The sequence below is a fragment of the Pyricularia pennisetigena genome, chromosome 3 (genome assembly GCF_004337985.1).
Source record: "Pyricularia pennisetigena strain Br36 chromosome 3, whole genome shotgun sequence".
Taxonomy (NCBI): domain Eukaryota; kingdom Fungi; phylum Ascomycota; class Sordariomycetes; order Magnaporthales; family Pyriculariaceae; genus Pyricularia; species Pyricularia pennisetigena.
This window is the reverse complement of record NC_043742.1, coordinates 7,287,237-7,310,526: the sequence shown is the minus strand read 5'-3', so window position 1 is coordinate 7,310,526 and position 23,290 is coordinate 7,287,237. Positions and strand designations below refer to the sequence as shown.

General features: G+C 51.5%; 7 protein-coding genes across 7 annotated transcripts; 5 read left to right on the top strand and 2 right to left on the bottom strand.

Moving 5' to 3' along the window:
• Window positions 1-615: 615 nt before the first annotated feature.
• On the bottom strand, window positions 616-1,422 carry PpBr36_03737 (uncharacterized protein; the record flags this gene model as incomplete). Its single annotated transcript, XM_029890907.1, has 1 exon — window positions 616-1,422. The coding sequence occupies one exon, from the start codon at window positions 1,420-1,422 to the stop codon at window positions 616-618; it is 807 nt and encodes a 268-aa protein (XP_029753013.1).
• Window positions 1,423-3,417: 1,995 nt separating this feature from the next.
• On the bottom strand, window positions 3,418-6,005 carry PpBr36_03736 (uncharacterized protein; the record flags this gene model as incomplete). Its single annotated transcript, XM_029890906.1, has 4 exons — window positions 3,418-3,738; window positions 3,814-4,706; window positions 4,818-4,828; window positions 4,906-6,005. The coding sequence occupies 4 exons, from the start codon at window positions 6,003-6,005 to the stop codon at window positions 3,418-3,420; spliced, it is 2,325 nt and encodes a 774-aa protein (XP_029753014.1).
• Window positions 6,006-8,035: 2,030 nt separating this feature from the next.
• On the top strand, window positions 8,036-8,955 carry PpBr36_03735 (uncharacterized protein; the record flags this gene model as incomplete). The annotated part of the gene is made up of 3 exons (XM_029890905.1): window positions 8,036-8,703; window positions 8,776-8,828; window positions 8,906-8,955. The coding sequence occupies 3 exons, from the start codon at window positions 8,036-8,038 to the stop codon at window positions 8,953-8,955; spliced, it is 771 nt and encodes a 256-aa protein (XP_029753011.1).
• A 1,043-nt stretch (window positions 8,956-9,998) lies between these two features.
• PpBr36_03734 (uncharacterized protein) lies at window positions 9,999-12,455 on the top strand (the record flags this gene model as incomplete). The annotated part of the gene is made up of 1 exon (XM_029890904.1): window positions 9,999-12,455. The coding sequence occupies one exon, from the start codon at window positions 9,999-10,001 to the stop codon at window positions 12,453-12,455; it is 2,457 nt and encodes an 818-aa protein (XP_029753012.1).
• Window positions 12,456-14,419: 1,964 nt separating this feature from the next.
• Window positions 14,420-15,370, top strand: PpBr36_03733 (uncharacterized protein; the record flags this gene model as incomplete). Its single annotated transcript, XM_029890903.1, has 3 exons — window positions 14,420-14,447; window positions 14,557-14,617; window positions 14,683-15,370. 3 exons carry the CDS (start codon window positions 14,420-14,422, stop codon window positions 15,368-15,370), a joined length of 777 nt encoding a protein of 258 aa, XP_029753017.1.
• Window positions 15,371-16,017: 647 nt separating this feature from the next.
• Window positions 16,018-17,189, top strand: PpBr36_03732 (uncharacterized protein; the record flags this gene model as incomplete). The annotated part of the gene is made up of 3 exons (XM_029890902.1): window positions 16,018-16,111; window positions 16,191-16,741; window positions 16,827-17,189. 3 exons carry the CDS (start codon window positions 16,018-16,020, stop codon window positions 17,187-17,189), a joined length of 1,008 nt encoding a protein of 335 aa, XP_029753018.1.
• A 4,195-nt stretch (window positions 17,190-21,384) lies between these two features.
• PpBr36_03731 (uncharacterized protein) lies at window positions 21,385-22,536 on the top strand (the record flags this gene model as incomplete). The annotated part of the gene is made up of 1 exon (XM_029890901.1): window positions 21,385-22,536. The coding sequence occupies one exon, from the start codon at window positions 21,385-21,387 to the stop codon at window positions 22,534-22,536; it is 1,152 nt and encodes a 383-aa protein (XP_029753015.1).
• Between the last annotated feature and the right edge of the window lie 754 nt (window positions 22,537-23,290).

Below are 23,290 nucleotides of genomic sequence, written 5' to 3'. Positions count from 1 at the left end.
CCGAATGACCTTTGTGAATTACTTCTGGCAGGTATTTCCAAGTTACATCTGTTCAATTCCATTCCTAGGCTTGGCTCGTTTTGGATACTCTTAGTTTGTTGCTGTGCTTGCCCTGGATCCAAGGATAAGCAGATGAGATGAAAGATCTTCCCGACCGAATACGCGCTCTCATCGTCGTGTAAGAATTGCACAATCGAAAAGAGAGATACCCAAGCACATTCTACCTGGCATCACCACATTGGGGACCGTATGGAAGGCTTCTATAATCACTTCCTTCCATATCATCTCAATACACGTCGTCATATTCACGACAACAGCCGCTGTGCATAATGCTAATTAAGGAAGCAGGTTGATTACAAAACTTCGTTTGCGATAACTCGTCTCTTGACGCGATGTGACAACGTCCAAACGAACAAAGCTGGCAAAGTTCAGAACCTTGGCAATCCTCCACACTGCCCAAGACATATTTTTGATTAGACTGGTTCCTTGTTTGCCGATAATGTGTAATAACTCCATAAAGACTCGCGAAAGACAAACAAATGACAAGAGAAATATGGGAGATAGTGCACGCCGGCAAGTCTCCTGACTAATAGAGAGACTCCAAAATCGCAATCCTCAGTAGTCCATGCGGCACTGGGCAAAAGCTCCGTACTGATCTTCCATTGTCTGCTGCCTCAATGCCCAGTCGATGGGCATGTGAGCAGACCTATAGTCGATAGGCAAGCAGGCAGACTTGTAGACTGGATCTGTGGCTGGCTTGTACGCCATAGGCATGGCCGAACGCGCAATCTCCTCATAACCCGAAGACATGTAAGGCTCCATCATGTAGTCTTGCGCCGTCTCGGGGACCTGCCACCTGCCATCACCCCCCTGGATCGGAACCATCACGGTCGTCTCATCCATGCTCATGGTCATGGCATCGTCCATCTGCTGCTGTTGCTGCTGCTGCTGCTCTTCGTACCGCATCCGTGCCAGCTGCTCTTCCTGCTCGAGGCTAGTGCTTTTGAATGCTAGATCCGGGTTACCCTCGTGGGTTGATGTCGGTGGGCATATCCTCCATAGCTCCAGCAGCCGCAACTTTTGCGCATCATCAGCCTCCTTGAACAGCTGCACCTGCGACTGTGAGAGGCCCGCGGGGTCGACGCCATGGCTAGTTAAAATTGCTTCCACCCCCTGATGCTCCGAGCTCGGGGGCTCCGAGGCAGGTCGCTCCGTCTGGGCGGGCACTGGAGCAACGTGGTACACCGAGTGATGGTAGTGCTGGGAGATGGAATAGGTGATGGGCTTCGGCTCTGGTGCCTCCTGCTGAGGCTGTTCCTGGATTTGGATCTGTTGGATTTTGCTGGGATCGAGGATCAGATTCCGGCTGAAGAGGGCCGCGAGATCCTCATGAGCCTGCATGATTGGTTGTGCGACGACCATTTTGTGCTCCTTAACTCACATTAGGCGCGTGATCTTCTGTCATATCGGTTGGGCCGGACTTACTTCTTCAAGGCGAAAATGGCAAGCAGAACGGATCTTTGTGGTAATAGTCGTAGATAGTGTCCCTACTACACCGTGTATTGGCAAAGTCTTTATTTCTCGGTTGTTCAGAGCCCAAGCCAAGCTTCACGTTATGTGATGTATGTCGTGGTAGGTCTTCTGTAGTGGGGTAAAGAATCCCCAGTCTTCCCGAGTCTGGTCGGAGAGTAGATCTGATGCAAAAACTTTGTATTCTTGCTATGCTAGATAGTGTAACAAGCACTCGAAGTAAGGAAGTAGAGAATGAAAGCACAGTCGGGAACTGTCACAAGGAGTTTGGGGGTCGCGACAGCACAAAACAACAAGTCCAGAATTGCCGTTTTCGTGAGTTGTAAGGAGAGGGGTGCAGGCCGGGAAAATGGCGGTGGGGCAAGTTTTCTAGCAGGCGAGTAGGGTAGGTAGGCAGGCAATCAATAAGTGCTCGAGAGACCTGGGCGGCGGTAAATCCCACAGTTCAGGTTCGCGTGCAGCTTTGCTTTGTTCTTTCTTGAGAAAGCAAGCGGAAGCTGTTTTAGACACAGGCAAGGCACGCCCGATATACCTTCTGCAGCGTGCGAAAGCGGAAGTCAGGTGCTCTTTTTGCTTTGTATTTGTTCCCAAACAGGATCAGCAGCAGGGCTTAGCGAAACGGTGTGGAAAACGGGGGGTAGAGATTCGAAGCACTGGCGCCCAACTGGGGGGTGTTGGGCATGGAAGAAATCGTCGGGTCGATATGCTGTTGGAGTGCAGAGGAATCCACACAAATAACGCTTGAAAGTCCGATAGAGACCCAAAATCCCAAAATGAGAATTGGGGGGAATGGAAATGAGACCAAGACGCGGCTGGCGGCAACATCAAGTTTAAGACTGGATGATGACGACAAGTATTATACATTGTGACGGGAGAGGGGGCAATTCAATTCATTAATTGGCAATGGTCAATCGACAAGCTGGGGGCAAATTCCGGGATCGGGCACACAGAGTGACAAAGTACAAAGCGTGCTAATTGTAGGGAGGACTCCTGAAACCACTCAGTGCCGCGTTTGGCCAGTAAAACGGAGGAGAAGTGGCAGCAATGCAATTAGTTCTCATCTGCCTCAGCCATCAGATAGGAATAGATACTCACTAACCAGAACGCCTACAAAAAGCATCAGCTGGTGACGTGATGCCGCCGCTGCTTGGAGGGGTCACCTCATGGCATCAACCATGATGCTTGGAAGTACCTGCCTATCAGGTCAGTTGGACCGCTTCGAGGACCCTGGCCCACACCCTGCTGTTCCGCTAATATTGTTAGGCAGCACGCGTCATGTACTTAGTTCCGGCTAAACAGACTCCAGTCCCGAAAATCGTACTGGCTAAATGCACACCGTTACATCGACCGTAAAAGTCGGCCCAAATGGGGGTGTCAAATGTGCTATGTCACAGGGAACGCAAGTACCTATTTTAGCTTCTCCCAAAGACATCTAGTTCTCATATTTCTACGTGGCCCAGTTATCTGAGGAACATAAAACGTAAGGACGACTTGAATGCGACGGCTCATCGTTGACGGTTAACAGTTATCCCTCTGCAAATACGGACAAGAGCGAGGACTGCATGACGATTCAGCGACTCAGGATGTGATGTAGATAGTTCTATCATTGTTTATGTCGTTTTACTGACTCGTCCTACCCATTTACCAAAGATTATAGCATTCCAGACCAAGGAGACAAGGTCCTTATTTATCGCTGGGAAAAAAGCCTGACCGTCCAAAAAATACATGAAAATAAAACCGTGCACCAGTGCTACACGAACGTATATGGGTCGAAACTCAACAGGGGCGTTATAGCTTGGCCAAAAGACAGAACATTCAACTTTACAACCTTGATGCCCATCCCGTCAAATCGCACCCAGTCCGTAGCACACGCGTATTCCGGATGGCCTACCTCTTCTTGTTCTTGCGTTTGCCGGGCTTGTTACCACTCGACTTGCCGCTTGACTTAGCCTGGCCCAAAGAGTCAACAGACTTTTCTACTAACTCAAAGTCCTCGGCTGAATCTGTGCTGGGAGTGCGCTTTCCAGGCTCCGAGGCAGAGTCTTCGTTGTCGTCCATCAGCGGGTTCGTCTCGGCGTCTTCGTCATATGTAGCCTCATCGACAGAGTTCTTGCCACCAAGTACACGACCAATCGTCCGGCTGTAAGCCCACATGGGAAGTCGTACAAGAGCAGTATCGCGGATAGTGGGCTGGGGGATTTCATTCGGCTATTCCGTGGGCGATATTAGCAGCGCGGTCTCGGCGCTTGACAGCACATACAAATATCAGCGATGCACACTTACGTCAAGCAGGTATTCAACCACATGTCCATCCTCGTTTTCCTCCTCGAGATATACATCGCCGAGCGAATCGACGACGAGGACTTTGCCATTTTCGGCGACGACACGCTTCTTTGCGCCCGTCGGGCCCGAGCCCTGCGGCGTTGGCGTAGCGCTCCCGCTGGCGGCAGCACTGCCGCGAGCACGACGAGCTGTTCTAGAGACGGCACCCTTGGACGCCTCGCGGCGGGTCTCGCGCTCTTGCATGCGGCGCTGCTTGCGGTTCATAGCCATGGCGGGGCCAGCTCCCTCGTCGTCGTCAGCAGCGACCGGGGGCGGGGGCGTGCGGGCGCGGGTCTCGACACCGGGAATGTTCAGGTTGTCGCCCCAGGCCGTCTGACGAGCAAACTTGATGTAGCGGCCGACAAAGTCACGCTGGCGCTTCCAGCTCATGTAAAGCGCCAAATAGTGCGCAAGTCCGCCGCCGAAGAGGAACACGCCGAACATGGCTGTGCCCAGGCCGGGCCGGTAGCGATTATAGTAGTAGTTGGTGCCCTTCCAAGTCGGGAAGCCATTGCTGAGAAAATGATCGTAACGGTCGCGAGACGGGCTCTTGAGAATATTGGCCACGATTGAGAGGCGGGCCTGGCGATCCGAGGCCTTCTTCACCGCTGCGCGAACCTCGGCTTGGGTCGGAGGCTTGGGCTTCTTGGACTTGTCTTCCTTCGCCTGGCGCGTGCGCTCGGCGGTGAGCTGTTGCTTGACCTTGTCCGGGTGCAAAAGACGTGACTTTTTGCGGTAGGCTTTGCCGATCTCGTCAACAGATGCGGATGGAGCCACGCCGACGTAGTCGTAGAAGTTGACATCCTTGCCCTCGCCAGCGATGAGCTCGTCGCGGACGCGGAAAATTTCACGATCTGTTGTTTGAAGTGTGAAAAAAAAGTTGTTAGTCACAGAACACAAATGACGAGGAGTAGGTTTTGCTGCGCAGAAAGGCGGATGCGCTGNCCAACGTGGTGTTCAGCCACCCTGCGCATCGCTGACCGTTAGTTACACAATACAGAGGGTGTGGGCCGGGTAACATGCAAGTGCAAAGGGCAACAATATCCTACTCACGCCATCAAGGCGCCAAAGCCGTTCTTGTCCTTTGGCCCGGGGCCGATAATTTTCAGAAAGAACTTGGAGAACAGGACCTTGCGGATCCAAGGTACGTCTGCCGACGTGGACATGCGGGGCCACAGATCCTTTACGCCCCCAAGGAAGTTGTACAGGTCCGTTTCGGACTGCAGGTAGCCAAACTCCTGCCCGAATCCCAGCCGCGTGATGACGTCCATGGTGAAGTAGCACGAGATCGGCCCGAGATCGAGCAGGGCACCTTGACGACCCTTGGCGGTCGGCTTGGCAGGGGCGGCGTATTTGCGCTGCAGCGTGTCCACGAGCATCTGGACCTGCTCGTCGATGCCGGCCTCAAAGTCGGGCAGCTCGCGGCCGCTGTAGGCGTGCATGGTGCGCGACTTGAACTGCTTGTGCGCCTTGGGCTCCAGCACCGTGAACATGTTGTCGTGGTAGGGGTTGAAGCGGCCAGTGATGTACCAAGTGTCGCGCACGTAGCCGCTCCGCGCCGCGCTGACGCGCCGGATGATGTCAGGGTCGTCGGTGATGAGCTCGTTGGGCCCGATGCGCACGAGAGGGCTCTTGTGCTTGCGGTTCAGGTCCCGGTGCACCCAATACTGCCTGCCGCTGTATGTCGTCTTGGCCAGCCAGAGGTACGAGAAGTTTGCCAGCCAAGAGGCGGCCGGGAAATGACGTAGTCGAATCCACGCAGCTACGCTGGTTCCGACATACCAGACCAAGAGGGTGGTGCCCAGGAGGGCGGCGTAAGGACTCAGCAAGAGGGACAGCTGAGAGGATGTCCTCAGCTGATGCAGCGATGAGGGGAGGGACATTTTCAGCTGCTGAAGCCACGACAAGATGTACAGTCCCTGCTCATGCCAATCGAACTTGCAGGCATTCTGGACCATGGGAAAGATATTCCCGATGATGATGGTCGAAAGGTTTCCCAAACTGCCGTTGACTGACTCCATGGCAAACTCAACAACAGCAGGTGATATCGCTTGGACTGAAACGAGAGTAGCAATAAGGTAAAGGTAGGCAAGTCTAAGGAGGGCTGAGCATTGCTCAAAGGTAGAGTGGATGTCTTTGTGCGGCACAAACATGAGTATGAGAGGCGTGGGAAGAGACGCCCTGAAATACGATCTTGTGCTTCACGCAAACTAAAACAGAGTTGACGACAAAAGTTTGCTTGAACCTAAGACCATGGCCTGAGCCAAGCAGTGCTTCATGGAGCACATAATAACCACCCCTGACGCTCCATTGTGAGCAGGGGAAGATACTAGACCATGATGCCCCATTGGCGAATATGAATTCCCTGGCGGATCCCTGTCGTGTATGTTCGGTGTATGCAACGGTCTCACATTATTCATGCAAGCAAATGCTGGCAGCCATCTGTTTGCTATTGCCTTACCAAATCGTAATGTAACTCCCTCCATAAGCTGCATGTCCGTTCCTGATTTGACGTTTGTTGGGATTCCGGAATCGGCGATCATCCTGTTGGACAAAGATGAAAGTGGAGTGGGGGGGGGGGGGGGGGGGGGGGGGTGGTTTCCCTTTTTCTCTTGCTTCTTTCTCGCCTCTAGACTTACAGTAGACTGACTGTCTGTCATGTGCTCACAATACAATGTAGGCTGTGCATTTGAGAGAAGGGTTTGACGATATGGTCGGCTTTAGACTTCATGCCGCGTTGATGCTTTCGTTTATACCTTGGACCAGACTTTTGAGGATATAAAGTCTGTGGCAGATAATGGATCTTGTCTTACATGTCGTGATATTCTCTTCGTTGTGTAGCCGATGAACACGCCTCTAGCCCGGCCACCTCAGCAATGCGGACACTTTGTTATCGACTGCCGGCTGTACCTCTAGTCTAGTATAGCAATCCGTTATTATCTTTTCCGGCGTAGCGGCATGGGCCATACTCTGTAGTAAGGTCAGCCAGAGACACGACAGCGCGAACCGGGCCAAGAATGTCAATATTGTTTGAGGGTTTAAAACTCCTCTGCTGTGAGCTAGTGCCGAGGAGATATCAGTATGATCCAACCGCTTACTTCACCGTGCTGTCTCGCTCGCGCCTTTGACGGCCGCTGATGCCGCAATGAAGTTCACAAGTCACGGGAACCCGGCTGGCGGCAGAGCCTCCAGTGACACCATGTGGCCCGGAATCCACAACTGAGTCGCAGCCCTCATAGCAATCCACAAATCCATGTCAAGACACTCGACATAAAAAACTCAGCAACTTGGCGCAATGGCAGCGCGCCGGGCTCATAACCCGGAGGTAGAAGGATCGATACTTTCAGTTGCTAGCTTTTTGGTCTTTTTTTCTGACAAAAAAACACTCCACAATGTATGTGTTTCTTATATGGTTTGTTCTCATGGGGATTTCAACAAGCCTCGAATCAAAGAAGCAACTTGGCGCAATGGCAGCGCGCCGGGCTCATAACCCGGAGGCAGAAGGATCGATACTTTCAGTTGCTAAAGATGAGCACATCCATATCCATGTGCACCTATCTTCGAACCCAGAAGATGATGCACTTGTGCAATTTTGTCGGTTTTTTTTTTTTTTTTTTTTTTTTTTCCAAAAAACCATGGAAGTTCTCGGGGATCCACGTGACCGCATTAAGGATGCGATTTTTGTTTTGTGCCATAAATAACTAACTTTGAACGACAGCTGATACCCTTCTTACCTGAGACAAGATATCTATCTAGGTCTGTGCTTGCCCAATTTGAAACAATTGAGGCGGTGACATGTCAAGCTCATGGAACGCATTGTTACTTGTGTCCCGTTTTCACGTATCTCGCAGCAAGGGACCAAAATACATTTTGCTTCGGGCGGCATCCCAACCAACTCTCTTGATGAAATGCTCGACTCAAGATTCGCGGAAACGCATCGGCTAATGCTACCTGGAAGCAAACACGAGATACACTACCTATATTTAACCGTTACATATTGTTGCTGAAACAATACCATCCCGCTCAAGTCGATGGAGATATAATCGATATCGGGCAAATGGGCCATTTCGTGCTATTGTTCGGACTATATAAGATTCCACCATGCGCCACCAAAGGAAAGTGAATTCTACGTGCCATCATCGTCCCTTTCAGGAGCACAACTATCAACCACACTTACATCAAGATGTTTAATTCTGTACCCCATTTCCTGCTCCTGACCTCGGGAGTCGGAATCTTGTTGATGCCACAAGTGATGGCAGTAAGGACCATGATACCATCCACCAGCTTCGACAATCAAGCCAACTTTGATGCAGACTGGGAATACAACTATCCCTGGGGCACTGACCACAACGGCGCCGCGCGTATGGATGGTGCCAATGCGGTCCGGTTGGCGGGCGACCGCACGCTTGTCATCACTGCCCGCCGTGCTAACAACCTGCCGCCTGCCACTCACGGCGGCAAACAAATTGCTATCAAGTATCTCTCCGGGGCCATCCATGCCAAAGAGCGGTTTACGGTCAAGCAAAACGGCGGCTACGATTTCACAGGAGAATTTAAAGCCACAACAACCAAGGGCACCTGGCCAGCCTTCTGGCTCACAGGAGTGGACAGCTGGCCCCCTGAAATTGACATGGCAGAATGGAAAGGATCCGGGAAAATCAGCTTCAACACGTTCAACACCTCGAGCGAAGTTGCTTCGTTCAACCCAGATTACCCTACGCCTGACCAATTCCATAGCATCAAGTGCGAAGTGAGAGACGTTGGGCAGGATGTCCGCGCCAATTTCTACATGGATGGCAGCCTGGTCACCACTCAGGTCGGAAAAGGATACGTGGGGAAACCTCTCTTCCTGTGAGTTCAGCCTTACTCTGACAAGCCTCCTACAGTTAACCACCACCACCGATACTGACCCATAGATTACAGGATTATAAACTTACAGATGGAGGGATCTTCGGGCTCCCCGGGACCTGAGTCAGGTGCGTTCCTCTTTTGTATCTCATATTTAGCGGCACTGTGTTTGTGACCAGTAATTGACATTAAATGCCTTTTCTAGATACGGAATACGCCATACGAAACCTCGAGGTTCTTTCCTACAACCCATGATAGAACAGCAAAAGTGCACGGTAAACCATCGTGATACTGCGGTCCCGAGGCTGCAGTGGTCCCTTGGTGTTCGTAATACCGATGGCTAGCGTCACTCCTGAATATCAGTTGAGCACACCTACACATTGAAGCCTGCACTTTGTACATTTCTAGTCAGGATCATGTTGTATTCAGGGCTAGTTATTAGTTATAATACTTTGGGCCGAGAAAAGACAAAATACAAGTGAACAATGGATTGATCACTTCACAATTTATAAATACAGTTGGGCATTAGTTGGCTCCTAGACTACTGCTAGACCTAGATAGATTCCAATGTAAGATACGGTAGCCGAACTGCTCGGGTTGGGGTTAGCACTGGATCGTGACGTAACTAAAGCGAGCCTGTGTCCACCGCCGACGACAGCACCACATGGGCAGGAGCTATCCACTAAAGTGCCGCCTTGACTTCATCGATGGCCAGTTCCACGCTTTTTGGGCTTGCTACCAACATCTCCCATCGCACTTGTGATCAACCTCGAGGGCTGCCTTGGTATCGCACTACCTACTCTTCTAGTCTTCCGAGCTTTCAAAAGTTCTTGAATTTCTTGCATCTGATGAAACCACCTGAAGGTTGCAAGACGTGACCGCATCCATTTGCGATCCGACCCGCATCGCGCCAACCTACCAAGCCTACCTACGTCAATTCCAAGGCAGCCCTGGCTCTGCCCAAGTTCCTTCGCTTCGTGGCATCTTCTCTTCGACCCAGCCACTACCGATCGAGTACCACACGTTATCAATCGCCTTTGACGCTTCGCCAGATATACCGCCAAAAGCTTCTAACCTTCCGACTCGACACCATTCCATTTTATAAACATAGACTACAATCGCGCATTTGGGGTTTTCTCGTCGGGCGAGATAAGGAGCGTCGAGAAGGGACACGGACCGTTGAGCGGCTGCCTAGGGCACAGGAGTGGCATCGTGCGCTCCCACGGTCAACGGCCCTCGCCCGGCGCCACTTGAAGCCGGGGAGGGACGCAACTATAGAAGAAAAGTACAGAGACAAGATGCAATCGCAGTCAACATGGGGTGGTTACGGCGGGGACGACCCGGCGCCACGAGAGCCTGGGGCGCGACGCAAGAAGCTGGCGGCCATGGCTGGAAGTGTTTACAGAGCTGGCGTCGCAGCAGCAGGGGAGATGAGGGAGCAGTATAACAACACGCGCTTCCGCAACGTCGACAATTCTATCGACCCTCAGATGACCATCCCAGGCTCATTTCCCAATGTCAAGATTGTGCACAGGGGTGACGAGCAGATGGTTCTCTTTCCTTCATATGCCAAGAGGCATGTTCGACAGTTTGACGACCATGGCAATAGGCTGGACCATAGGCACCAAATGTCGATGCAGTACCAGGACGGCCAGGCAGCCATGAACGACGAAGAGTACTGGCACAACGAATGGGCAAAAGTTGAGGACGCAAAAGCCATCGTGGATGTCGATGTGCGCGGCTGGATATACTCTCCACACAAGGGACCTATGACGAGAAAAAACAGAATTTTGATCGGGTTGGCAAGACGCATGAGTGGTATCCCTCCACCCACAATAACGCAGGACAGTGGCGGACATGAGGATTTGCGCGAACAGCAAAAGATTGCCAAAGAGGCCGAGGAGATTGAAAGGAGAGGCAAGGGGGAGGAGGAAGTCGCGAACCGCGGAGGATACAGCGAAGCGCCCTATAGTCGAGGCGGTGCTTACGACCATGAGTCCAGCAGTCTGACTGCAGGCCGGGCGCATACCATTAGCAGGAGTGGTTTCGGGACACCAAATTCTCCTCCGGGCTCCCCTACGATCCCAGCTCGTACCAATACTAGTGTCCCGACCTCTGCCTCTGAGCTGACTGAGGCCGAGATGGCCGTTGCAAATTCCAATTTGATGGCACGGCTGGGCCCCTTTCTGACGACGCCGTTAGTGCAACAAGCAGTCACAATTTTCTTTTATAATGAGCAGACCTCTCAGTCTCGCACCGTGACGACCAATGATGCCGGTCACTTCAGCATACGTGCTGCGCTCGACTTTGTGCCAACCGACATTCGCGTATTGGCCAACGAAAATCTTTCGGCTACGGAACCTGTTGAGATCATCGAGCCTCGTGGCATAAGCCTCATCAGCGACATTGATGACACCATCAAGCGTTCTAACATCTCTTTGGGCGCTCGTGAGATTTTCCGAAATACGTTCATTCGGGACCTGGCCGATATGAGTGTTGAGGGTACCAAGGAGTGGTACAACACCCTGCATGACATGGGGGTGCAGCTTCACTATTGCTCAAATAGCCCATGGCAGCTGTTTCCTGTGCTAGCCACCTTCTTCCATGGTTCAGGCTTGCCCCCGGGGTCATTGCACCTTAAACACTACGCCGGTATGCTGCAGGGTATCTTTGAGCCTGTAGCTGAGCGCAAGAAAGGGACTCTTGAGCGCATCATGGAGGACTTTCCCGAAAGAAAGTTTCTCTTGGTAGGGGATAGCGGTGAGGCGGACTTGGAAGTATACACTGACTTGGCCATGGCGAATCCTGGCCGCATCTTGGCCATTTTTATCCGTGACGTAACGACTCCCGAGGAGCCCCCAGGCCTGGCCTTCTTCGACTCGGCCTTTGACCCGACGGCCGGCCTAAGGCAGAAGGCCATCGATAGAGCAGCAGGCGAACGGTCGTCAAGTCGGCCAGCCCCTCTCGTCCGAACACAGAGCATGCCAACCAAAACTGAAGCGCCAGTGGAGGATCTCATCGACCTGTCAGATGAGCCGGAGCAGCTCAAACTTAATACCACAGCACAAAAACTCGCGGGTCTTAGCCTAGACAATGGCCAATCTGCTGCCCGCCGCAAGCCTGTGCCTCCGGCTCGCCCAGCCAAGCCTGCTGCACTCAGGGGGTCACCCTCCTTCACTCGGGACAATTCTATGCATCCTCTCGCACAAATTCAGAACTCGTCCTTCCAGTCAACAAATATTGAAAGTGAAGTACCGGCACCGCCCTTACCTAAGAGGCCGGGTGGCTCTCCGACCAAGACGCCTTCATCCTCAAATAGTTTAACGATGAACAGTCGCAACGGCTCTGACAATAGCAATGGCAACGGCAAACCCAAGCCCGTTCCACCACCTTCTCGCCGCGGTACGCCTATGAGCCAAATTGGATCACAGCAGCGAAAGCCAGGCACTGCTAGCAACCCAGAAATGTCTTCTCAGGGGAAATGGGAAATCCTACCTCCTCCAGCACATCCGGGAATATCTCGTACCTCAACCGGCGGAACCATGGCATCGACAACGACGACAAACAACGGTGCAACGACTGCGGCTACAAACGCAATTAACAAGAGAGTGGAGCTATGGCACCGTAGATTAGAGCGGGCACAAGAGAGTCTCTCTAGCCAAGGGGTAGCGCTGTACACATGGCGCAGGGGCGATGATGTGATCCTCGAGGCTACGGGGATTGTGAAGAGGGCAATGGCTGAGCTGAAAAGATAGACCAAAAAGAAGTGTTGGTTTGCGGTTGGTGGTCGAGGGTATCGGCGCACCCAGGCATAAGCTCCAGTTGGTTTGCTCTGCCGATCCAGCGCGTGAGTACTTGTGGAAGTCGATGGTATTTTTATGATTTTTTTCATGAATTATGAAACATGGGGAATGGGGGCAAACCGGGAACACCTTCCCGGAGGCAGGGAGATTGGATATAAATAAGCCACTGCCGCTAGGTTCCATAGCCTTGACATATATTATCTTATAGATTTGGGTATGACAATGATGTATGGAGTCGGACGACTCCTATAAACATTCTACAGCCTCCTGCGCATGAGAGATGGACAGCTGTCAGCAAAAGACATGACATGGGGTCCCTCTCTGTCTACTAATTTGTCGAGTGTCCTAGATATCATAATCACAGCAATCCTTCGGCTGACCATGATCATCAACGCACAGCTCTCCAAGCACCATGACAGCGGCGATGCTCTTGTTTTGTGCATTGTCACCCTTGACATACAAGCGTACAGTGACATCCCGACGCAAGTACCGCACCTGAAACTTGTGCGCCATTGACTTGTCAAAAAATGCCCAATTCTATCTCTTGCTCGCCCTGGTCGTCCTGGACAGTAGCGCGGATTGTGACACCGGGTGCCAGGAACGTCGGTTTGAGAAACATGTTCGTCTCCCTTTTTTTTTTTTTTTTTTTTTTTTTTTTGCAAACGGCGGCTCGCGCCTCAATCTCAGTCCCATCCCCACTGATGTGGCTGGCAACAAACGGCACGCCGAGTACTTGGTGGTTCGGCGGGTGGTAGTGTCCCACAGGGCAGTTGACAAAGGGCAGGAATTTCATAACGTCATAAAATACGTGCAAATATGTCTTTTGTATCTCCTTCCTCCATGGCGTATCGATGGTATCCCTGTCGGGGTTGTGCGGCGCGTCAAGATAGCTCTCTTGGCCCTCTCCCAACTTCAGTTTGCTTGCACATTCAAAGGGGACCGGGGCCGCGTTGCTGGCTGCTTGCTCGCGGCCACTTTAACCTTTCGTTATCTCAATGGCAGGGTCCGTGATCCAAAGTGCACGGCAGTGCACGACAACAGTCAGACTATGGCGTTCGTCGTCGAATCCGACGACACGAAAGCGCGGGTCTAGCATATCTAGGGGGCGAGCCGGTCAGAGTGCGTGCGGTATGCATGGTTGCTAGCTTCTTCAGGACGGGAGTTTTGTGACGGAGGATTGTGACCTCGGGTTGCAAACTTGTGTGAGAGAAGGCAAAGTTGCCAGCTTTGATATATATCGAGGAGCAAACAGCCCTTGAAGGGTCCAGCACAGGCTACGTATCTACGCTGCATTTGGTACTGTGGGAAAAGTAAAGCCGGATGAGTCACAGCGAGGAAAGGATATTGAGTGCACCCGTCGAATTAAGTGCCGCTTGTTACTGTTCTCATGGTACTCATGGTAAGGCTTTGCGTTTCTGAAGAGAAACCCTTCACACTGAGGAATATGTTTCAAGCTTGAAGGCGTCAGGAGCTTCGAAGGGTCTCAGTGGCTGGCCCAAGCCAAGCCAAGCCTTAAAAGCTCCAGGTCAAGGTATTCAGGATTATGGGTCAGCAATTTTCAGTAAGCGGTACGTACCCACCTGCAACAGTCAGTTGTGTACCTTGTGCCGGTAACTACCCTGTACCACACCCTCATGCCATGTATTTCGCCACTTGGCAGGGTCTAACTCCCGCCTCCGAGGCACATGCGCTAAGATCCCAGATGACGTTGTCACTCGCCCTACGACATCAGGACCACACCAGGTTGACCAAGACGAAAGCATATCTACATACCTACCGAGTTACTTCATCGACAAACTGTATCATACCTTTGGGTTTTGAAAAACCACCATCACCTGCTCTCTGAACCTTGCTCTGCTCATTGCATCAATTACTAAATAAAAATATTTATTTTCGCACGAACCACACTGGCCAAAATGGCGCAAGGAGCCCCTCCAAACTACTGTAAGTACTGTTTATGCCAACGTACAGCAACCCGACTAATAGGGGGCAAGTGGGTACTTTAATACGAAGAACAGCGACTTACTAAAGACTTTCAACTTTTCTTTCATAGATGCCATCCTCGAGGTCAGCGAAACCGCCACCATACAGCAAATCCGCGATGCCTACAAGCGGTAAGTCAAGTCCCTGCAATCGTTGCGGTTTCGGCAAGTCGAAGCTAATCAAGATTTGCACTCAGAGCGGCCTTGAAAACACATCCGGACAGACTCCCGGCCGAGTCACCGGAGCGCCCTGAACGCACACGCAAATTTCAACTCATCAATGATGCTTACTACACGCTCTCCGACCCGTCCAGGAGACGCGACTACGATGCCCAACGCCGCCTGTTCGGCGGTTCTAAAACCACAGAGCCAAAGGACCCCTTCGCCGCCCCCAACGACACCGACGGAGAGAATCCGCAACAGGCTCCACAGGACGGTTTCAGTTGGGCCTGGAACTTCTTCACGGGCCAGCGGGACGGCGGCGAGGCGCGACAGCAGGCCGAGGAATCGCAGTTCGGTGACGTCTTTGAGGAGATGCTGCGCGAGGAGGGAATGGCGCAACCCGACAACAGTCAGCCGACAGGCAAATTTTGGGGAATGCTCGGCGGCATGAGCGGCGGGGCGCTTGGGTTTATCGTCGCAAACGTGCCTGGTATGGTGGCTGGAGCCGTCGCTGGCAACAGGCTTGGTGCAGTGCGGGACGCCAAGGGGAAGAGCGTATACGCTGTCTTTCAGGTGAGTCTGGATGTCAATGTCGGCGGGGGCGCTTCTGGTGCTCAAGTTGGGGGCGGAATGGATACCGGGGTCCATGGTCGACAGGGTGGCCACGCTCGTGCCGAGAGGCGGCGTCGGCATCCAGGCCACTCCAGGAACGACGCAGGATGAGATGGTTTGCTTTTCATACATGTATTGGTGCTGTTCTCAAGAGAGGATGGTTCGTCACACGCACATGCGCTGAGGAAGCTGGACGACTTTGCAATACCACCTGCTAACTATTTCAACAGGATCTTCCACAAGGAGATAGAGCAAGACTGCTGAGCCAGCTAGCGGCAAAGGTCTTCAGCCATGCTGTGGGAGTCTGAGGCGATTGAAGACAGCTTAGGTTGGGGGTTTTCTTTCTGCTGCTTTTGGGACAAGATAATACCAGGAAAGGGAGTTGGGATGTTAAATGATCGGGTTTCTTTGGTGGCTTAAGCAAAATACAATTCGCCTCTTTGTGCAGGTAGTTTAGATAGCTAACTTGTCGGCAATGTCACGATCTTGTTAGAAAAGTTTGTTGATGTCTCGAAAGAATTTCGTCCCTGACTGTAAAAATCCACGTGATGTGACGTTATTAGTTGAGTCGTCACCGAAAGCGGGGCTTCTCCCAACGACGCGGGGTGGACGGAGGTACCTTGCGTTGCTTTGTTGCGCGTCAAGCTCCAGCCGGTCCACAACCTAGCTTCAGTTTTGTCAAACAAACTATCTAGCTATCTTGACCTTTGAGAGTACCGCGGCGAGCCAATACTCATCAGAAGCTTGATCAGGTAAAGATGGCGCCTGGAACATCGGCCACAGAGATCGCCTCGCTCGAGCAACTCACTCAGGCCATAGGCTCTGATTCCAACAGCACGGTCCTGGTTTATTGTATGATACGCCCACTACTTCCCCATTCTTGTCGGCGTTTCCTCGGGTATACCACGATACTGACAGATGGATTCACCAGTTTACAATGGCCTCTCTAAAGAATCCAAACCATCGCACATGTCCAAAATCTTCGAGGCGTTTGCCAGCAAGTCCCAGGTCGCCGGCTCTGCGCTGGGCCATGTCCGGTTTCTCAGAGTAGATGTGGCGAAGAATCAGGATATCGCTGCCACCTTCGACATTACGAACCCTCCCGACATTCTCGCTTTCCGAAATGGCGAGCCCATACCGCTCGAGGCTCTCTTACCGCAGCTCCAGCAAGAGCTCAAGGCTGGCGGAGCTGGCTCCTCGAGCGGGAATGCGCCGGAAGGCAGTGGTAGCCAGGCTGCGTGGTTTGGGGCAGAACTGCCACGTAGCTACAAGGATGTCACAGAGCAGATTGAGATGAAGAGGGTCGAACTTCTCAACGTCGACGGCGAGAAAGGAAACGTCAGGGTTCTTTTCTCCGGGGCAAAGCCAAGTGCTTTGACTGCCGGCAAGGGCAACGAGATTGACTGGGTGGAGAGCGACACAGACGAGCAACTGCTGCTTTTCATGCCTTTCCAGGCAATGCTGAAGCTTCACACTCTTCAGGTACGTGGCCAGTCAATACCAGCCCCATTTCTGCACTAAATTGTGACACGGGAAACGGTTAACGTTATGTATCTGGTTGATGCAGATCACTTCAATCCCGCCAAGTGGTGACGATGTGGACGAGGACGAAAAACCGATGCGGCCGAAGTTGATCAAGCTCTTCACCAACCGCCCTACCAATCTCGGTTTTGACCAGGCCGAAAGCACAGCACCTACCCAGATGATTGAGATTGCCGACAGTGACTGGAACGCTGATGGAACTGCGAACATTCCTTTACGTTTTGTCAAGTTCCAAAATATCAACAGCCTAGTTATATTTATTGAGGCTGGTGACGGGAGCTCAGAGTCGGAGAAGGTGCGGTTGGACAGGCTACGACTGATTGGAGAAACCGGCGAGAAACGGGAGATGGGCAAATTGGAGAAGATTGGCGACGAACCTGGAGAGTAGAGTCGAGCCAAGCTGGGAGTTTTGATTCTACACAGTTCAACCAACATCTTGGGCGAGCGGGGGAGAGAGATCACGTCACTGAGCAGCCCAGATATATACAACTGGGCGGAGCTGGTTGCAGAGTACGTATTACGCCAGTGCTTGCCTTTGCTTGGCTTGGAGTATAGATGACGGCGGAATTAATCTCTATAGATAGGTTGTCATTGCTGGATCCCGATGCAGAGGGGTCCCAAGAGATAGAAGGCGATTGTCTGGATCATTCAATGGCTGGCCACTTGATCAATCTGGTTCAATTTTCCAGGCAGTTGACGAGATCTTATTTCGACTCACACACCAAACACGCTTGGCAGCGGTTGCCTACCTCTACCGCAGCCTTCTAGCCCGTGCAAAAGGCAAAGGCAAGGTGCTTGATATTCAGACTTTGCTTTGCAAAATTCATGTTCCGAGTTCAACATCATTTTAGAATGATCTGAGCGATATTTTGTCCAGTCTCCCCAAGCGCCCGAAAAGCCAGGTATAACCAGCCAAACGGGACAAGTTGTTGAGGCATGACCGGCCTGCAATTTTGATTAATCTGGGGCCCAACTGACGCTACGAATTATCCATCAAAGTCACTTCCCATAGAGGAAAAGAAGGGATTTCGAGCAACACGGGAAATGTTGAGCCAGCCGCACGAAGAGAAGAAAAGAAGGAAGAAATGCCATGGGCTCTTCTCGTCCATCAAATTTTTTTTTTAAAAGAAGCCCGTCCTGACATGGGGCGCTTAGTCATCGGGTGCATTGACAATTTTCCGTTGAAATCCGCGTCCGCTTTTCTCGGCTCACACGTGACAGTCAATTCCGAGAAGGAGGCTAATTCCATCCATCGTGCCTCACGTGCCTTCTTCCTTCTCAAGACTTGCTTTGCACGATGAACCTGACGCGAACTATCTAGTTTCAAGTTTGCTGATACAAGCTGAGCCTTACCGACTCAAGTTCTACTTGCATTTCACCTCATGCATTGGATGATATGGCACGCATCCGAGCCGGTCAGACAGCTGTCGCTATCCGATCCAAAACAAGAAGAAAAAGTAAGAGGGAAGAGGTAAAGAGGATAAAAATAAAAATAACAGTAATCATAGCAATCATAGTAATAACAACAAAACCATGGCTGTGCCGGCGGATCGATTAATTGCCTCGCTTTGGCGTCGAAATAGATTAATCGCCCCCGACAGATGCAACAGACTCTGCGGGCATATTCCACCATCATCGACAGCCACCGTCTGGTCTTTGTCATGATTTGTGCGACCACCGTCACTGGTTTGTCAGACCAGTGATGCCCGAGCTGACACCGAACCAGCCGAGCTAAGAGGGTAGTCTGTCTGGTGGAGTACCGACAGATAACTGTTCTGATCATTTGAGTTGAAGCTATTCAGAATACACCAAACAAGTCATGTTGCCCGCTGATCACACACCATCTGGGGCAATGACTCCGTCGTTGCGCGACGTAGTACTACACGCTATGGAAGCCGCCCCGCCGCCGAGTTCCATTCCAAGGATAAGCGGCGCCCGCCCGCCTTTCCCTCCCGGCTCTCTCGGACGTACGCATACCAAACAAACAGTATTTTTAGACTTAATTTTTTTTAATTCTCTAGTTTCTTTGGTTTTGCTGGTCACCTATCACCAGAGCTTGGGATTGCGGGGGGAATATTCACACGGCGGCTACCTTTTGTCCGTTTGCCGTAAATCATCGCCGGCCCAGCTATCAACAAGCATGCATTTCCTGAAGCAACTAACTGCTTGCTTGCATCTCTGCCGTCTGCAACAAACTGGCTTGGCCGCCCCTCCCCGCACGTACTTTTTTATTCATGCCGGTGTCGCTTGCAGTAAGGTGTTGATGGATCAGAGCCATATGGGGGCGTTTTGCGTGCCTTGTGATAATCCGCCGGTGATAGCGCACCCAATATGCAACCACTGAAAGTTGCCCCCCTCACTAACTATAAGGTTGCTCGATTGTGGCGCCGAGAGCAGCTGTCACTCACGCGAGGGCAATGCAGTTCTTCAAACTGCAAATCTGTTTCAGCGGAGCGTTACAATGAGAGCAAACGTGGGTCCCAAAGATTGGTAAGCGATCGTATCATTTTCGGCAGGCTTTCTCTCTTGTTGCTCTGTGTTTTGTATGACTTTTTTTTCTTGCTTATTCTCTGGCTATCCGGGCAAGCGAGCAACATGGGAAGCAGGAAAACCACTGCAAGGGCGACACTATGTGGGCTGTTATACCCCAATTATAGCAGCGGTCCAGCAGCAGACATGTCTTCGGTTCCGGGTTCGTTTGATCGATAGAAATCACTTTACTCAAAGTAGTTAAGCACCCACCCCACACTAGTCTTTTTTTTTTTTTTTTTTTTCTCTTGTTTGCCCGCCTGCCCTGTCCTGCTGGCCCTTCCTTGCGGCGACGTCAAGGACAGCTTCGACTCAGCTGGCCCCCTCCAACAAGACTTGGGGCGCAATGGCCACTTGCTAGCCCGCAGGCAGTTTATCAACGGCGCCTCGCCGGGCTGCCAAGCTGCGTCCATCGAGTTGCCTCATTCAGGCAATTAATACGCAGTAGCCCCAGTGCTGTGTTACCTTGCCCAAGCGGGCGCCGCGTCCTTTTCGACACGTTGGCCCCGGGGCGGCCAGGACGGAGCGCCGAATCTAGGTTAAGCAACCGCACACAGCCAGACGTTGCAATGCCCCTCATTGCATTCCAGTCTGTCCCCCATCCGGCCGCTCTGACCACACACACACACCCACACACACAGTCACTCACTCATACATACAGTAAGTAGTACATCGGATACTCGCATATGCCCATGCTGTGCAGTGGTCGTCGATGCCGCGTCTGATGTGATGTTGCCGCTTGTGGAAAGTTCTCCATCTGTGTGTTGATTTTTATTGTTCGAAACGACGCTGGGCGTGCGCATCATCCACACCATAGGCTTGCTTTGCTTTTATTGTTTTATTTTGTATTTTGTGTCAGTGAGTGTGATGGGTGTTTTTTTTTTTTTTTTTCTTGTCTTTTTTTCTCTCCTCTCCCTGCATACCATTTTTTTTACCCTTTCCTCTCTGGCCTTGTCAATAGTGCATCACAGGTTTTCTTTTCGGCCCATCCATCCATCCATTATTCATCCATCCGCTCCCTTTCTGCCCTTCCGCGCCCCTCCTCGCACCATTCAAAACAAGCTCGTTCTGTACTACGTCTGCGACTACTACGACCACTATGTTTGGTAGCCCAATGTTTCCGAACACGCGCATCCCTCCATTCCCGGCTGGCGCCCTAATGTTAAGCTCCGGTTCGTCGCTCCTGGGCCTTGCTCAGGGTGAGACGTCAAATGACTGACCCGAGCACTTTCGTAAAGCAAAAGCTCAAGCTCCAACGAAAGCTTAACGCATCAAGTCATGTCTAGCTACTTTGCTTCCTGACGAGGGAATCCTCATTAATCAACACCCTTCCCCCTTATCCTTTCTTCGCCCCAACTTCTCCGTCTGATCTTTTATTGTTCCTCTTTACTTATTTTCTTGTTCCTTATTTTATCTCTCTTATTTCAACTTGACTTTCCTTCGTTCTCTTGACTCAGTCCCTCCACTTTATATATACATATATAAACAGAGTAAGTACCTTACCACCTGTACTCATTTGGCCACCAATTTATTGGCGACACATGACACCTTTTCTGGTCTCTCCACCGTTTGACTTGGGCTCATCTCATATAATCCTACCCAAAGAAATAGTAATCTTTTAAGTTTTCGGTATCAGTTAGAAATTAGAAATTTCCAACTGCTAGTCCTCCCTTTTTTTTTCTCAACGCAGCCACCTCTTGAATTCCACACTGGTTTCCGATTCTTGTCAACCATCTTGGATAGTGTGTGTGGCAGACACCTCCTTCGACAGTACTCAGGACGGGAACCTGGTACCCCGCGCATACTTACCGCTTGCTGCCCTATATTCGAGCGCATTATAACGAGTGAATGCGCCGTCTGCTTCTTCTCGTCCGGGCGGTGTGGTGCTGTCTCCCTTAGAGGGACTTTATTTTGGGCCATTTGGTCCTCTGGTCACCAATCCGAGAGGCTGGACCGGCTGTCTGAGGACATCGACTGCACATGAGGCACGAGAAACCGACTTGCTCAGCTCCATCTCCTTTCTCAGCTGATCCGAGGATATCATCAGCATCAATATGAGTTTACACTACGACCCTCTACGGCATGAGCCGACCGCGGCCAGCATGAACGCGGGAATGCCTACAGAATTTGTAAACTTCCCCAAGCTGCCTCCAGAACTTCGAACCATGGTCTGGGAGTATTCTCTCCCAGAAGGACGGGTTTACGAGGTTTTGGATGCGCCATACGCCAAAGCGAAAACGCCAGCCCAAGAGGGTTTAATGTTTGCCAATGTCCATCCGGAGCCGCCGCCGGCACAGGCCGCCGCTTGCCGCGAATCCCGGTACATCGCACTACACCGATATAAGCCGCTCACGTTAGGCAAGACGACCAAGTTTGTCGACCTGTCGCGTGATATGCTCCTACTGGAGCCATACTTGCTCGTCAAGAGGCTACACCGAACACTGCAGTTCATGAGCCAAATTCCCTTGGTCCGCGACAACCTCACCAGGCTGGCCATGGGCACCTCGTATGGCGTGTACACGGGCATCTGCCATCCGGTCCTGAACTGGAAGGTCTCCAAGAGCAACATGGGAAAGCTTGTGGCTCGGCTGGCCGACTTTCCCAGCCTCAAGGCACTGGTATTCGTGGTGCATCAAGAGTTTCAGTTCGAGTTCGACTTCGCGCGTCATTCTAACTTCAACGGCTACAACCCACATTTGCAGATGCAACAATATCATTACCAACAAGCAGCTACGGGGCCAACGATGCAGTCGCAGCTGTCGCAACCACCCCAAACACTTCATTCTTCCGCTACACCAACTGCGCCTCTATACAATATACCATCTGCAAACATGATGGCGCCATCACAACCACAGGTTATACACCAGGCATACCGGTTCAAATTCGACATCGAAGCCAACATAAACCAACATCCGCACCGCCCCCATCTCAACGAAGTATTGTTTTATCCGCTCGACGTGGACGAGGACAAGGACGACAATTGGGATTTGAACGCTGCCATGGCCGTTGGCGAGGATGCTTCTGCCTGGTGCCTAGATGACCCTTGGCCTACGAACGACGACTACAGGCGGTTCAGGAAACGTTTCGCCCGAGCTGTGGGTTTGGCACTCGAACTAGACCTAGTCGATGGGAAGAGACCCAAAGTCATCCCGGCGCTTCAGGGGGTTAGTCTGCTGTGGAGGTACACCAAGGGGAGGTATTCGTGAAGTTCACTTGACAATGTTTGGGCTAGGAGATCCGAGGGATCTGAGGGCAAAACAGTTTGTCTCTGTTGTGTGGGAGCAAGAACAGGCGCAACTTGAGAGAGGTCAAAATTCTTGGCAATGACTTATGACAAAAACGACAAAACGCCTCGAGAGAAGGTGTTAGTGTCTTTCTTTCTTTTTTTCTTGTTTTTTTTTTTTCGTCTTTTTTTTTTTTTTTTTTTTTTTTTTTTTTTTGCCTGTTTTCCTTCTTTCTTTCTCCCCTTTGCTCTCTATTCGGTTTGTTTCAACCAGTATACCCTAGAGAGTTCTGACACGGTTTGGCTTGTGCAAAGGGGTCATTGCACTGCTTTTCTTGGGCTTGGTGCTGGGACATAGCAACACTGCGAACAAAAAATACATACATCAGGCGTACGCTAGAGCGCCTCGGCTGGATCCAGAGACGGTTTCCGAAGTTCATTTTTTGTCATCATCCTTCGACTAAGTCGTCGCTAATTACCTTGGTCATTAGATAACGCTTGGATAAAAAGGTGCCTAGGCACATATAGACATTTGGTTGGTGCATGAGGACATGACTTGTGTTTTTCTCTTTTCTTACTCGATCGCTGTTAGCGCAAGTTTCGCAGTGTCGTGCAACCGTAGTTAGAATGTGCTGGAAACGTTTTACGAAGCAGGCTACGCAGTAGGCCAAGAATCGACTTTGGCTGTACTTTTCAAAACGTCGTACATTAGCTCGAGGCTGCGACGCCCTTCAGCA